We start from the raw sequence: 14,480 nt of genomic DNA on the forward strand, positions 1-14,480 counted from the left end.
AATCAAAACAGAAGTCTTGGTTATTGAGGGTAGAACTGTGAACATTTCTTCAGTGTTGTGGTCAAGGTAGATAATGTAAACCAGTTCAGATCTCATCCTCACCGCAACCACTATTCTGTATACAGACTTAAAGGGTTGTCCATCTCTGACCCAGTGTCTGTTTGCCTGTCTCCCCCTCCCCCTCCCCCTATTTGAAATACATTGATAGTTCTGGCTTTTCTCTGGTGGGGCAGCTCAGTTTGGAGGGCAGATTTAGGTTGGAAAAACAGCATAGATGAAAGGTTAAGCCCTGTGTGTATTTTGCAGCCTCAATCATTACCTTGGCAGATGCTTCGAGGGAAAGGGGAATATGTGCTTGAATCTTATGTTTGTGTATATAGAAACAGTGGTCTTGGTAGCAGAGTACTCCTGGTGATGAAGAGATAATCATAAATTGAAAATGAGCACCTTTTAGTGGTATTTTAGTAAGTGAAACGCCAAAATTTTCCAGGCAATGCCCAAAGATATCTGAGGCAACATGAGTACAGCTGTTAAGAGAGCTTGGCGCAGTTGCAAAGAACTTCCACTTTTGTTTTTGATTAATCACAGTTTAGTGTGTCACCCGAACCCTGAACTGTGGTTAATCTTAATCGTGGAAAGTTGGCGCAAGCCACCTTCATAATCAGTGGCTTGAAGTTGGCTTGTTACAACATATTTACGATTAGCTGCAGCTTTTGTCTGCTTTTGGATATCATGATAAGGTGTGGCAAGTCTGAAAAAGACCTCACCATTTATGGTTGGTTTGGAGAGAAACAAACTACAAGCCCAGGTTTGGATGATTAGGCAAGCCAAACTGGCCTGGTTTGTTCACAGTGCAAGGGAACCTTTTTCAGTGTTAGGACCACATTTCTTTGTGGGTAACGTTTTGGAATCTTCATGAGTGGATGCAGCCAGAGCCAAAAGTGGATGAGGCCAGAGTCAAAAGTAGGCAGATTTTCACCTTTTGCACAATAGGTTGCATTCCAGCCACACAAAAGCCAGATGTTTCAACCCCCTCTCCATCCTCCTGTCTCCACGCAAGCAAAAGGCATCACAGTTCAAGTACACATTCCAGCAGTTGAGGAGGGAGTGAAGTAAAGGCAGTGAAGGGTGTAGCCTGGCAAAGGGTAGTGGCCTAGAGAGTCCGAAGGATTGGATAGAGGAGACTAAAGGGCTGCATTTGCCTGAGATTCACTGTCTGTCTTCAACCATAGTACAAACGAGGCAATTCTTACTGTCATTTGTGCTGTAGATTTTTACATATCAAAGAACAAAAATCAGTCTATCGCAAGAATTGTTCACTAGATTAAATACCTATAATTTTGTCATTTTATTTTCACGTTTTGAACAATTGAATAGTTTCTGACAGTGTTAGAAACTGAGATATGAAAGCTAGGAGCCTAGATTATGGGTGCAACAGTGGAATGTCTAGGCATGCTTTTTTATAAGAAGACTACAAAGTTGAAAATGAACGGCAGCTAAAATATTATGTTAATTTTTCACATGGTCTAGTCCTTTTCCTGCCCGCCCACCCCCCTAATATTCTTAAGAGGTTCTCTTATCCAGTCTTCAGAGAGTGACTGGAAGTGGGGAGGCAGAAAAAGGTCCTCCTTTCCTTCCACTCTGCAGTTTTAATCTGAAATTGTAGACGCAGTACTGCGCCCGGAGCTCAGAAACTGCTTGCACTAATGAAATTCCCTGTTGCAAAATGCTCCTAGAACAATGGGGGGGGGGTCCGAACACTGGTTTTCTCTCTCCCTACCACAGTTGTTTTAACAGAGGGTCCCATGTAGGTTTGCATGGGATCCTCTGCTAAAATGATTGGGGGGGGCATCATTTTAGTAGGAAGTTCTGAGTCACAACCCTTCTTGATTCAGGGAGGGGCTATGCGTCGGAATCCCCTGCTGAACGAGGGGGTTTCCCTCTCTTGTTTTAGCAGAGGACTCCCATGTATATTTGTACAGAACCCCCTCCCAAATCAGTGAGGGAAATGCCCCTTTTGGCAGCAGATGCAGATACGCCATGTGAAAAGTTGTGCCAAGGAGAAACACGTCCCTTTCCATTTCTCTTACCCATCAGTCCTCCCAGCCATCATGGGTCCTGTAGTTTCAGCTGGAATGGGGTGGGAATGGCAGGATCTTTCTCAGGAAGGGGAAGAGGACTCCACAGCTGACAGTGGGGGAAAGTTCAGGTAGTGACAGAGAAGAGAGTCCTGCACTGCCGTTGCCAGATGCCAATCTCGGGGAGGCAGCATGAACTGGGCCAGTTCCTTCTCCATCTCTTCATAGCCAAGTTCCCAGGTAGCCAGATAGGTAGCTGGAGTATGGGTGGAGCTGGTTGAATCAGAGGTGCGGTGAGAGCTGGAGAGTTCAACACAGGTCCCATCGCCAGTGCCCCTCCCAGCAGACATGCCCCTCCCCATCAGGAGCACCCGCTTGCAAGCAGTCTTTTCATTTGGGACCAGAGCGGGAGGGGCGAGTCCATTGTTGGGATGCCTTTCCTTATGTCTAGTTGTGTATCCAAAAACTCCTACTTATGGATCATTGAACCATATACAGTGGTGCCTCGCAAGACGAAAAGAATCTGTTCCGCGATTCTCTTCGTCTAGCGGTTTTTTCGTCTTGCGAAGCAAGCCCATTGACGGATTAGCGACTTTTAGCGGCTTATCAGCTTAGCGGATAAGCAGATAAGCGGCTTAGCGGCTTAGAAAAAGGGGGGGAGGAAAAAAAAGTCGGAAAAACTCGCAAGACATTTCGTCTTGCGAAGCAAGCCCATAGGGAAATTCGTTTTGCAAAGCACCTCCAAAACGGAAAACCCTTTCGTCTAGCGGGTTTTCCATCTTGCGAGGCATTCGTCTTGCGGGGCACCACTGTACTTAGAGCTAATGCTGAGACTGTGTGCTGATTTTATCAATAAAGCTTTCAGCATTTCCTGAGTTGAGATTTGGAGTGTTTCATCTGATGGTGGGAGTCAGGGCAGTGATGTCAGCTGATGGGTGGGTAGGTGGGGGGTGGACTGCCTCAAAGGTAAAATTTGGGCACCCGCCCCCCACAGGCAGGCAGGTTCCTCATCCTCCCTTAAATTGACAAAATAGTTGGCATGTTCCATAAGAAATCCCCCAGCAGACCATCTTGATAACATATATTGAAACAAAAGGTGACAACCATGGACGTTTGATATTTCCTTAAATGTATCCCGTGTCTTCATGGAATGTTATGGAATCTGCTTTTAAATAACTATATAGTGGTGGTTTATGATACCTATATGAAATGATGTGTGCCCCTGCAAATTAGGATGACACTTCAGGCTTCTGATGAACTGGATTATAGTCCATGAAGCTTATGTCAGGGATGGGGAACTGGAACTATCTGAGGGAACTTGCCCACCCTCCATGGGCCATTTTGACTGCTGGGTGGGGTTACTGGTTTGTCAGTCACTTGGTGTCATGTTCAAAGCTCTGGGAGAAAATGGAGAATTATCTGCCTTGGTTGTTGTCTTGCCTTTTTCTGGTGTGCCCCTGTTGATTTTTTGACTGCTTTTGATACCATAGACCATGATTTTTTGTGGAGAGGCTGTTTGGAGTGGGTGGCATTGCTTTGCTAACTGGATGACCACTTAGGGAGTTTTGTACGACTCTGTGGAACCTTCAGTGTTGAGAAGCCAGAGTTTGATTTTATCCCCCATGCTGTTTAAAATGTATATGAAACCACTGAATGGGATCATCCGCCATTTTGGAGTGTGCTGTCCGCAATATGCTGATGCTGCACAGCTTTAGTTCTTTACGGCTGCAGGTGTAGCGCTGAATCAGTGTCTTGCCTTAGTAATGGACTGGAGGAAAGCCAATTAAATTAAGCTCAATCCGGACAAAACTGAGGAACTATTTGTGGGTGGTTACCTAGACCGGATGAGTGGGATGTGTCCTGCTCTAGATGGAGTTACACTCTTTCTGAAGGAGCTAGTACATCACCAGTCTCAGGGTGATGGAGAACAGCTCTCCTAGCTCCCCCTCTGTGGATGCTGAGCAAGCTGCTGTCAGCTGCAGTGCCCCAGAGCATGTAGCTGCTGGCAGTTCTTGGGCTGGGTTAGCATTTCCTGCTGCAAAATCACAGATCTTGTAGTTGCTGGGCTGCCCCTCCCACCCATACTCATGGGTTGACTGAAGTGCTCTCAGCTGTGGTACCAAGCATGCAGCTGCTCAGCAGGGTGGCCTAGCAGTGTGATTCCCCCAGCATTAAATAAAGCACAGGGTGAAAATCTGTAAGCAAGGGCAAGCAAGGAGGAATTGCCTGAGTAACTGAATGAACTGCAGGTCTGCAGCATTGCCCAGAAAAGGCAAGTTGAAGGTGGCTTTTTGCTCTGTTCTTCCATGAGACGATGAAGAAGGGGTGAGAGAACAGAATTCATGGCAGAGACAGGACTCAAACCGGGGACTTCCTGACTCATAGCTCAGTTTCTTGACCCCAGGCCATGGTGGCCTTCCACATGTTGATGGACTACAACTCCCATCCTCCTTGACCATTGACTGTTTTGGCTGAGACAGATGGGACTTGGGTCTAACAACACCTGGAGGATCACAGATGCTGTGTCAGATCAGAAGTTTTCCACTTCATAATTACAGATCACATTTACTTGTTTAGAAAAAAAAATGCTCCACCTTTCCTTATAAAATACAGTGGTGCCTCGCAAGACGAAATTAATTCGTTCCGCAAGTTTTTTCTTCTTGCGAGTTTATCGTCTTGCAAAGCATGGTTTCCCATAGGAATGCATTGAAAATCAATCAATCCCCGGAGCTTGCGGGGCAAGCTTCGTTTTGCGAAGCAAGCACGTAGGGAGATGCGTCTTGCGAAGCGGCTCAGAAAACGAAAAACTCCTTCGTCTAGCGAGTTTTTCGTCTTCCGAGGCACCACTGTAAACTCTTTGTACACAAATGGAAAAATAACATCAAGCACAATAAAATGTTCAAATTACTGTAAAGCCAGTTCGGATTACTAAATTATGCTAATAAGCATACATAAACGCATACAAGTAAATATTTTGCCTTCTGGATCCCACAGTATGAAAAGGAACCTTAATCTCTATTACTTTTAGATGCAGAGTGTTGGTTTTAACTACGTATATGTTTTAATTCCTGCTTTGAACAAGTATTGTGTTTGTTCAGGTGATTGCTGAACACCCAGATGCCTCAAGTGACGAAATTGAAGAGCTGCTGGAATCGCAGTGGAACATGCTTAGTGAAAAACAGAAAGCACGCTATAACACAAAATTTGCCATAGTGACCTCTCCTAAATCTGAAGAAGACACTGGTAAACGTAAAACTGTGCTAGTATACTCTAACTAAGTTTAATATATGTGGTGGTGTTAACCTAAGCACACAGCTTGAGACTTGTAGGGGGGCGGGCAGAGTTTGCTGTTCTCCACTTCTAATTTTGGTGTGTCGTGATGATAGCCGTGAATGCAGTCTTTACAATAAAAGTCAATAATGTCTGCATTTCTTGGTCATTGTTCTGCGGAGTTTTTCTGTGTAAAACTACTGTTTAGATATTGCTGGTTTCTCATTCCCTTCCTGTCTATAAGCAGCTGCCTCACTGTTAGCAAAGTGAGAACGGTGGAAATGAGGAGAAATAATCTTAGCATTTAAATGTTATCATTAAACATAATCAAACCTCTTAAAATTACAGTGTCATTTGTAATTTTATTTCCCTTTGTAATAAGTGAAACTGTTGACATGCATAAACATCAGAAATGCATGTTTCCAAATTATAAATGACCAATTGAGCACTGTGCTGGTCTTCTAGAATAGCATCACAGCCTGCAAGGCATTTTGGTTGGTTGGTTGATATTAACACTTCACTCGATATCCCGATATAGTACTAAAAGTTCTTTGGAATAATGAATAAACCTGAAGGAGGAAGGGAGGGAATTATATTAGTGATCTTTCTCAGTAAAAGTAGTAGCTATAGTAATAAAGTAATAAATATTTAGCATATTAACTTCATTAGATTATTATGGAAATTTTAAGCCATCAGGTTGCTGCTTTGGGCAATGAGTGGAATGAAGGTGTGTTTGACAGGTTTGTCAGTTTTGGAAAAAAAATGTATAAAAAGTGCAGTCAGTTTTGTTATCTGTGTATGAAATAACATCTTGTGGGAAAGTTAACAGCTTTGTCTTAATGTGTAAAATAATGGATGTCTATTTTAAAACAAACAAACACAAACAAACAACACTGCACAACATTCTGTATCTCTAAAGGTTCATCACAGAAGAATATGGGCGAGGCCAAGCGTAAAGTGTTTCAAGAATCCCCTAAAAGGAGATCAAGATCCAGAAGTAATTGAAATCTGTGCTGTGTACTATTAATTCATTATGAGTAATTCTTAAGTCTGCCTTTTATGTAATTGCTCACAAATCATTGTTTTTCTCTCAGATGTTGTGTTCCTTTGGCTTCAGAATTTTTATGGCTCCCAAATTAAATACTTGAGTGCTGTAGTGCTGAATTTTGTTCAACTTCCTGATAGCTTCGTCCTACAAAATAATCAAAATGAATATAGCTTATTTCATAACTATACAATATGTATTTCATGCTTGGGCATGTTTTTAGCAGTCTGCAAATGATCACCATTGTATGCCAGTATAGATTATGCCAATATATTATGTTCAGATAGCACTGGCGTATATAATAACTGCTGGCTGTGGTATTTTTAAGCTTCCTAATTGACATGAATTATGTCTGGACAGTTATCTGTAGCTGTAAAAAAAATAGTTTATTAGCATTTGTTACAGGATATCATATTATGTTCTGAAGTTGAAGTTCGGACTGTTACATGAAGCAGCTGCTCCTCAAGGCATTTCTGCTGAGATGGGGAAAGCAGTTGAGATGAAGTTCATTACTATTACTTTTTCCATATAGATTCAGACTGCTAAGAAGTTTGCCTTTTTTTAAAGTAAGTCTTTACACCAGAGCAGAGCTGTTGAAACATAGATTGGCTGCTGATCCTTTTTGGAGCTACCTCTCTGTAACATGGAATTTGACTACTTCATCTCCCCTTCATATGTAAACATTCAGGGTGTTGATGGCATCTGTTCTTCTAGGCTTTGATTGAGACAGAACATTTAAGACGGGGTTTTCTTGGCCTTCGTACAAAATAAATTCACATGCTTACCTATATTGCTATCCGTCTGCCAAATTGTGGGAGATATGGCACTAGTGATCTCACAGACAGGGGTAACTGAAGCCTTCTGTTGTATAAGACCTTAATTCCTGGAAGAAATTATTTTAAACCAAGAGTAAGACTTCAAATTGTGTGGGTCCATTGGTAAATTGCTTGAAACAAGAAAACGAATGTTAACTTGCACAATAACCATGTGGTGTGTTTTGATAAGAAGCTTAGCCCCGAAAGATTTGTACTGTAAAACTAGTTTTAGAAACAGGACTTCCAAGCCCCAGACTTTTAAGGGTTAATAAAGCATATTAAAACTGATGAAAACTAGATGAGTTCAAGATACTTTCTAAATGAGCTTTAGATCTTTTTCATGTAAGTTTCCCCCCATCCCCCTGCTCCAAGGTAACTTACATGGAAATAAAAGGAAACCAATAAAGAGGACAAGGAAACCTAAAGAAGATTTTGAACTTCAGGAACTTCCTAGGAAAAGGCTCAGGATGGATAAGAAGAATTACCTAAAGGTAACTACATTGTTGGCTTGTTTGGTACATTATAATAGCACCAGACTTGATTATATCTTTCGGTTTTTCAGAGTTTCTATAGTGTTCTGCTTCACTGCAAACAAATGCATTAACTATGAAGTGGTTACTCAGAATGAATGTAGAACACAAGTTTGGGGTGTATTTGAATACATCCTCTAGGGTGTCATATGCATCATTGAATGTGACTCTTTCTGGACCTTTTTGCCAAGTAAGTGGGAGAGGTGTTGTCAGGAAGCCGGGGGGGGGGGGATAATGGACTGTATTTGGGAAAACAAATAACTCAGGAACACTATATAGGAATATCACTGCTTTAGAGAGCCATCGCTGCTTTTTTAATGCAGCATTCCCGGAGCACTAATCCTCTTTCCACCTGAGACCTATTTGCATATCTAACTACCCTTCACCACGAGCAAAGGGGCAGAAACGCTGAATTTTAATAGGCCTCAATTCCAGAATTAAGATGGACGTAAATAAGTGAGAAAGAACGAGCATAGCTAGACCACACACCATTTCCACATTTGGTTTAAACGCTCACTTGCTAATAATGTTCAACCAAAATTAGCTCTCCTGGAACTAGTCCTGCCATTTGGCAGAAGAGAACGCATCTTTGCCCTTTTCTGTGTGATGGCCTTTCAGTTTTTTAATAATGCCTTCTCCAGGCTAAACATACCCAGATCTTTTAAGCATGTCTCATGTTTTGTTTTCCATACCTCTGACCATCTTTGTTGCTCTTCTCTGAATGCATCCCAGTTTGTGCAGTGCAGAGCAACTGAAATATTTCTGAAATATTTTGCTATGCAAAATGTAATTGTACACTACAGTCATGTGAACACCAGTGACCATCTTTAATACATAGATCATGGGATATATTTTATAACAACCTTTAAAAACCTTTAAAAACAAATTTTGAGGGTAAGACATGCATGCTTAAAATTGCTTTCAGTGTTGTGCAATTCAGTATCAGAAATCAGTATACAATAAAGTAGGTTTCTGTGGGCTCCTGTTGATTGTGTGGGGCTGGTGTTTTCTCGGTTTGGATTAGAGTGCATTGACTTTCTGCTCTTTGATTCTATGAGTGCAGCAATTTCTCAGTTCTTGTTCATGATGGAGGTATTTGCACATAAATTGAAAATATGCATGAGGTGGACTTTGTTGTTCTTACTCAAGGTAGCCCAGAATTTGCAGAACTGTTGGTTAAGTTACACTTTACGTAAGTAAAGCTTAATCTTAAACAAATGAGACTCTTACCTGAATGTGTACTCAGAATTTCAGCGTTAATCATTCATGGAATAATCCTTTAGACTATAAACTTATAACTTAGTATATTTAAGGCTTGATTCAGACATCTTTCTAGAGTGCAAATTTTGGGGGGTTGGGGTTCTGCTTGTTTGGAATTTGAGGATTCTGTTCCTGTTTAACAGCGTTCTGAACAACTGGGAGGGGAGAAGAAGGCCTTAAATATACTAAGGTTTAGGAACTGATGGATAGCCCTCATTTTCTTGAATATGGAGCTTTTCAACACCAGCCTGTCCTTTCCAACAAGTGCAACTGTCTTTCTTTTAAAAAATGCTGTTGGTCACTTTGCTCCAGCAGCAGCTTGTGTCTATGATTTGCCCAATAAAGCAATATAAGAGATCTTTCAGATATTGGTTGCATAATGCTGCGAAAACAGCCCTCAAATCTTAAGAGCCTTGCTTATAAGTATTTTGGCTTCCAAGAGGCCAGCTGCCTCTGCCTCTTCAGAATGCTGAAGGGCTCCATTCCACAAGAATCCCAGCAAGAAGGAAAGCCTAGAACGAACTGGCTTTTGCCCCATTGCTTAACCCATTTTTTAAAATTTATTTTTAGCCACCAGTCTTTCCCTGCTCCTCTCCTGTCCAGGGAATAACTCCAGCCTTAACCCCTTCAGGAGCTGTTGCTGTGACCTTGCCATACTTGGGGGTGGCAAGGGAGAGTACAGGTTAAGCAAGCTCTGTGCTTCCTAGCCTTCGCTGACAGAAGGTGCGGCTGCAGGCAGGGAGCCCTCCAGGGCTTTGAATGGGCTGAAGCAGCCTCTAATCGGCCACATTAAGAACATACTGTCCCTGGTAGTGCAGCATCATGGATAACATTGCAACTTCTTGGTGTTTCTGTCGGTGTGTGTGAGAGAGAAATTATTTCAGTTTTGTGCTGTTCTTTACACTGGGTTAGGGTGTCCATGTGTCCTATTTTTCCAGGACACATTCTCTTTCTCAGGGGTAAAATTTATGTCTGGGTGGATTTTTTTCAATTTGTCAAAATGTCTCTGGCTATACTTTCTGGATGAGACATAGACGTAACTGATGGTTGAAGTTACAGGTAGGTAGCCGTGTTGGTCAGCCGTAGTCGAAACAAAATAAAAAAATTGCTTCCAGTAGCACCTTAGAGACCAACCAAGTTTGTTATTGGTATGAGCTTTTGTGTGCTCATACCAATAACAAACTTAGTTGGTCTCTAAGGTGCTACTGGAAGCAATTTTTTTAATGCTGGTTGAAGACTTGCTTTCTTCTCTTCTCATTCTTTCTTCTTCTCTTCTGCCCCCCTCAGCAATATATTGCAGATTCTATTCTTCTTTCTTTGGCGATCACTCGTATCCAAGTAAGATTGTCTTCCATAAACACTGTTTTAACAATGAGTCTGTAAGTGACTGCGGAGGCCAATCCTGGATCCATACGTCTTTCCACAGTGGGGGCATAGGTTTCCGGGCGGGAGTTGATCACAGTGTGGATTTGCCAAGCGTGCCTTCCTCTTAGCATGTTTCTCCCTTGCATCCTGAGTTCGAGTGTCTTCAAAGCTCATGACACCTTTGGTAAAGGCTGTTTGTTCCCCAGTTGGAGCGCTCGCAGGCAAATGTTTCCCAAAATGTTTGCCTTGAGACAGTCTTTAAACCTCCTCTGTTAACCACCAGCATTACACTTTCTATTTTTAAATTCGGAATAGAGTATTTGCTCTGAAAGACGATAATCAGGCATCCGCAGAACATGACCAGTAGGTGTATTTAAAATGAGAGTCATCATAGCATCCTCTTTTTTGCTCTTCACAATCTGGCAACCATACACTGGAAATAAGTGAGCACCTTTTTGCCATGCAGTCTCTGCCACAATTCTCGCTTTGTCCCTTTTTTATGAAATCGAAGCATGTGGTTATAACATGGTTTTTTTTTTTAAAAAAAAAAACAGTCTTCATTGAGAATACAATTGGGTGGCCTTAACTTAGTGAACACAATGTAATTTCAAGCATAAATGGAACATTTTATACTTTTATCAACTTGATTTAGTCAAAACACAGTTCAGCACCTTCTAAAATTCATTATAGAAACCCTTGATATAAGCACCAGTCAGATTTATGGTTACAAAAATACTGAGTTCTGGATAGACCATGCCTGCAACAGGTTTGTGTTTAACCTTGTGTTTAATACTAAATGATTGTTTTGATTGATAGTTTCTCACCTTCAAGAGATTCCATATAAATGAGATGGATGTGGGTTTTTACTTTTGTAGTATCTTCTGTAGTTTTGTATTACAAAGACATTTGCCTGGTAATGTCCACATTTATCCAGATTAGGTTTTTTATTTTTTCATTTCATTTCATTTTTATTTTTATTTTGTAACAGAGGGAGACAAGCAATGACAAAACAGCAAAAACAAACTCAGCTAAAGTCACAGAAACCTCTTCTTCACAAAAGAACCAGTCAGGTAATGTGGTCAGAACAAGCTTTGATGTAACATTTTCAATTAAATTCTTACAAATTCCAGTTGTTGAAGATTGCCAGCTCCCTAGTTTGATGAAAAAAATGTGGCCTTGCTTGAATGCTGGCATGAGTTGTTGTTTTCCTCCATTGCTGTTGTTGGCCCATATCTTCTTCTAATATTGTGAAGAATGCGATTCATTAGACATAACTAGTAAAGTAGAGTGCAGTGAACCCCACCCCTCAGTCATTCTATGGGCTAGTTTTTAACATGCCACAGGATTCTTTGGCTTGGACCTGGTGGCGCACTTGGCAATGAACAGAGACCAGTTGTGTTTGCACAAAGTGGGATCTTACCGCCCATTTGGCCCCTTGCATCTACAGTGCCACAACACACCAGACATCGTGTTGGAAGACCCCCTGGCCCTCTGAAACAGCTTATACGAGACCGGAAACCTCTGTTCTGCTTGCAGTTCTTAGAATTCAAATTCAGACCTTTGTCATTCAATTAGCATTGTGTTTTTCCATGCCATTTTGGTAGATTTAGTTCGACAGAGCAGTGATGAGGAGTGGGAGGTAGAGAGGTAAAGGTAAAGGGACCCCTGACCATTAGGTCCACTCGTCGCCTACTCTTGGGTTGTGGCACTCAGCTCGCTTTATTGGCCGAGGGAGCCGGCGTACAGCTTCCGGGTCATGTGGCCAGCATGACTAAGCCGCTTCTGGTGAACCAGAGCAGCACACAGAAATGCCATTTACCTTCCCGCCAGAGTGGTACCTATTTATCTACTTGCAGTTTGATGTGCTTTCAAACTACTAGGTTGGCAGGGGCAGGGACTGAGCAATGGGAGCTCACCCCGTCGCGGGGATTCGAACCTCCGACATTCTGATCGGCAAGTCCTAGGCTCTGTGGTTTAACCCACAGCGCCACCCGTGTCCCTGGGAGGTAGAGAACCAGTCTCTAAAAGCTATTGGTCTAGATACACTTCCATGACAGTGCAATCCTAGAAATGTGAGCTCAGAAGTAAGCCCCATTGTGCTCTTGGAACATGCTTTAAGGTAAGAATGTATAGGATTGTTGCTTAAAAAAGAAATCTGGGTGTTGTAGTGTGGCATGTTTCATCATAACTACTCCCACCATGAGGTTGTTTTTGAAACTATTTTATCCTTGAAAACAAATTTGCTAGTTTTTTTTAAACCCCAGTTTCTACTTAATTGACAAATTGAGGAAAATCCAATACATGCTGCTCCACGTTCCATAGAATACAAATTAATTAACAAGTGACAAATGTGCAGACTTGTTTAACTGAAGTGTTTCTTAACTATTAGTGCCTTTTGAAAGTGCTCTGCAGTTCATTACTGCGGTAGTTTAAAAAGTCCGGTGTAAAAGGTTCCCACACATTTGAGGGGAGGTTATCTACAGAATTCAAGAAAATGCGTTAGAATTCCAAGTTCACCTTGTAAACAAATTATTTTACCGCAATGACAGGTCTTTCAGATGCATGTAAACCCCTGAAGAAGCGAAATCGGGCTTCAGCAGCAGAATCGTCAGATCTTGCCTATAGCAAAACTTCATCTCCTTCAGCTTCCTTAACTGAGAACGAGGTAAAAATATGAATGAATAGTGGCATTCAGATAAAACACCATAACTTTTTTTTAAAAAAAAACTATGCACAAAATCCACATAAAACAAGGCGATGAAATTTAGAGCGAGGCATTTCTGTTCTGTGAACACCTCTCCTGCACTTCACCGCCTCTCTTCTTGCTACACACTGGTAGACCGAGCTGTGCAAGGCAGGGAGAGGAGGAAGGGCTGGTGAATATCTGGCTCAGAAAGAAACTTCATCTCAGATGGGTCCAACAAAAGCATTCCTCATACCCAAATGCTCGGGAAGAGATACTCCTATCACATGCACAGTGTCTCCTGAAATAGCACTCTGGATAACTCAGTGCCACCCATGATTATCGTGACTTTCTTCCTTGGTCAGTCCCTTCTGTGTAGAACTCTGTATTGCTTTAAAACTATTAAAGGTAGAAGATTGAATTGAAAAGCACCTGGAAGAGCATACTTCAAGCTTCCAAGTCAGTATATAATACTTCGAATGTATACAATTCAAGCTGTACTAGGACTAACACAAGTTAAAATGCTGTGTAAAAATTGCAAAATCAAAGTTTGGCAACTTCTCTGAACATTTTAGAATACGTTTGTATGTTGGCGTATTAAGATATACTCAAAGCTAACCTGAAGGAGGAAAAAAACCCAACCAACTAAGGAGCTGCTTTGTTTCCAAATGCATCTTATTCTGGTAAATTGTTACATAATTTCACATTAAATAGTATCATATATTTATGCCATCTTGTGTTTATATCAATGTTTTATGGAACTAATTGGAATAACTAAGGTATGTATCACAATGTATACAACAGTGTAAGTGTACATAGATTGAATAATCTCTATAAAAAGTTAAACACTCTGTTCCAAGATTATAGTTTATTTCAACTACACAGAAAGCTGTGTAATTATTGTTGCAACAATGTAAATCACAGATTGCATGTATGGTTGCAATTTGCTGTAAATAAAGACGTGGTGTAACCGGTGCTGATAACACCAAGGTTGCCGTTTTGATCTCATAAGGGATAGCTGCATATTCCTGCATTGCAGGGGTTTGGCTAGATTATCCTCAGGGCCCCTTCCAACTCTGATCCTATGTCTGGATAATGAATATGGCTCCTGAGAGAAGTAACAGAAGCTTTCCACCTCATCCCCTCCTCTTCCCTATGCTTCCCAAAACGCTCCTTTGGATTTGGATTGTTGCTCCTGAAGAAGGTTGGGTAGGGTTCAGGTTGTTGCTGGATCAGGCGGGAACCTACGGTATTTCTCAGCAGATGTGTAGAATTGTACTGTTTGGATCCAAGTCATTATTTTTAGATAATTCTGTAAACGCACTGAACTGAATACAGTGGTGCCTCGCAAGACGAAAAGAATCCGTTCCGCAAGTCTCTTCGTCTTGCGGTTTTTTCGTCTTGCGAAGCAAGCCCATTAGCGGATTAGCGCTA

The 14,480-nt window shown here is 41.6% G+C and overlaps 2 protein-coding genes across 6 annotated transcripts in view; one reads left to right on the forward strand and one right to left on the reverse strand.

Annotated features, from left to right (window-relative positions):
* Nucleotides 1-14,480, forward strand: part of NSD2 (nuclear receptor binding SET domain protein 2) — a 78,825-nt gene that overhangs the window by 25,991 nt on the left and 38,354 nt on the right. For all 4 annotated transcript variants that reach the window (XR_013838603.1, XM_079975097.1, XM_079975099.1 and 1 more), the window contains 5 exons: nucleotides 5,177-5,321; nucleotides 6,268-6,345; nucleotides 7,581-7,699; nucleotides 11,352-11,433; nucleotides 12,913-13,028. Coding sequence is in view for 3 of the 4 variants with exons in the window: in XM_079975097.1 (XP_079831223.1) it covers nucleotides 5,177-5,321; nucleotides 6,268-6,345; nucleotides 7,581-7,699; nucleotides 11,352-11,433; nucleotides 12,913-13,028 (540 nt within the window). In the remaining variant the exon portion in view is untranslated. The remainder of the gene's footprint in view (nucleotides 1-5,176; nucleotides 5,322-6,267; nucleotides 6,346-7,580; nucleotides 7,700-11,351; nucleotides 11,434-12,912; nucleotides 13,029-14,480) is intronic.
* MXD4 (MAX dimerization protein 4) overlaps nucleotides 2,811-14,480 on the reverse strand; it is a 227,019-nt gene continuing 215,349 nt past the window's right edge. The window contains exon 6 of one of the 2 annotated variants that reach the window (XR_013838610.1): nucleotides 2,811-2,899. The gene's annotated coding sequence lies outside the window, so the exon portion shown is untranslated. The remainder of the gene's footprint in view (nucleotides 2,900-14,480) is intronic. The other variant, XR_013838611.1, reaches the window with a different exon arrangement.

This window comes from Podarcis cretensis (genome assembly GCF_951804945.1).
Source record: "Podarcis cretensis genome assembly, chromosome: 5".
In the NCBI taxonomy this organism is placed as follows: Eukaryota; Metazoa; Chordata; class Lepidosauria; order Squamata; family Lacertidae; genus Podarcis; species Podarcis cretensis.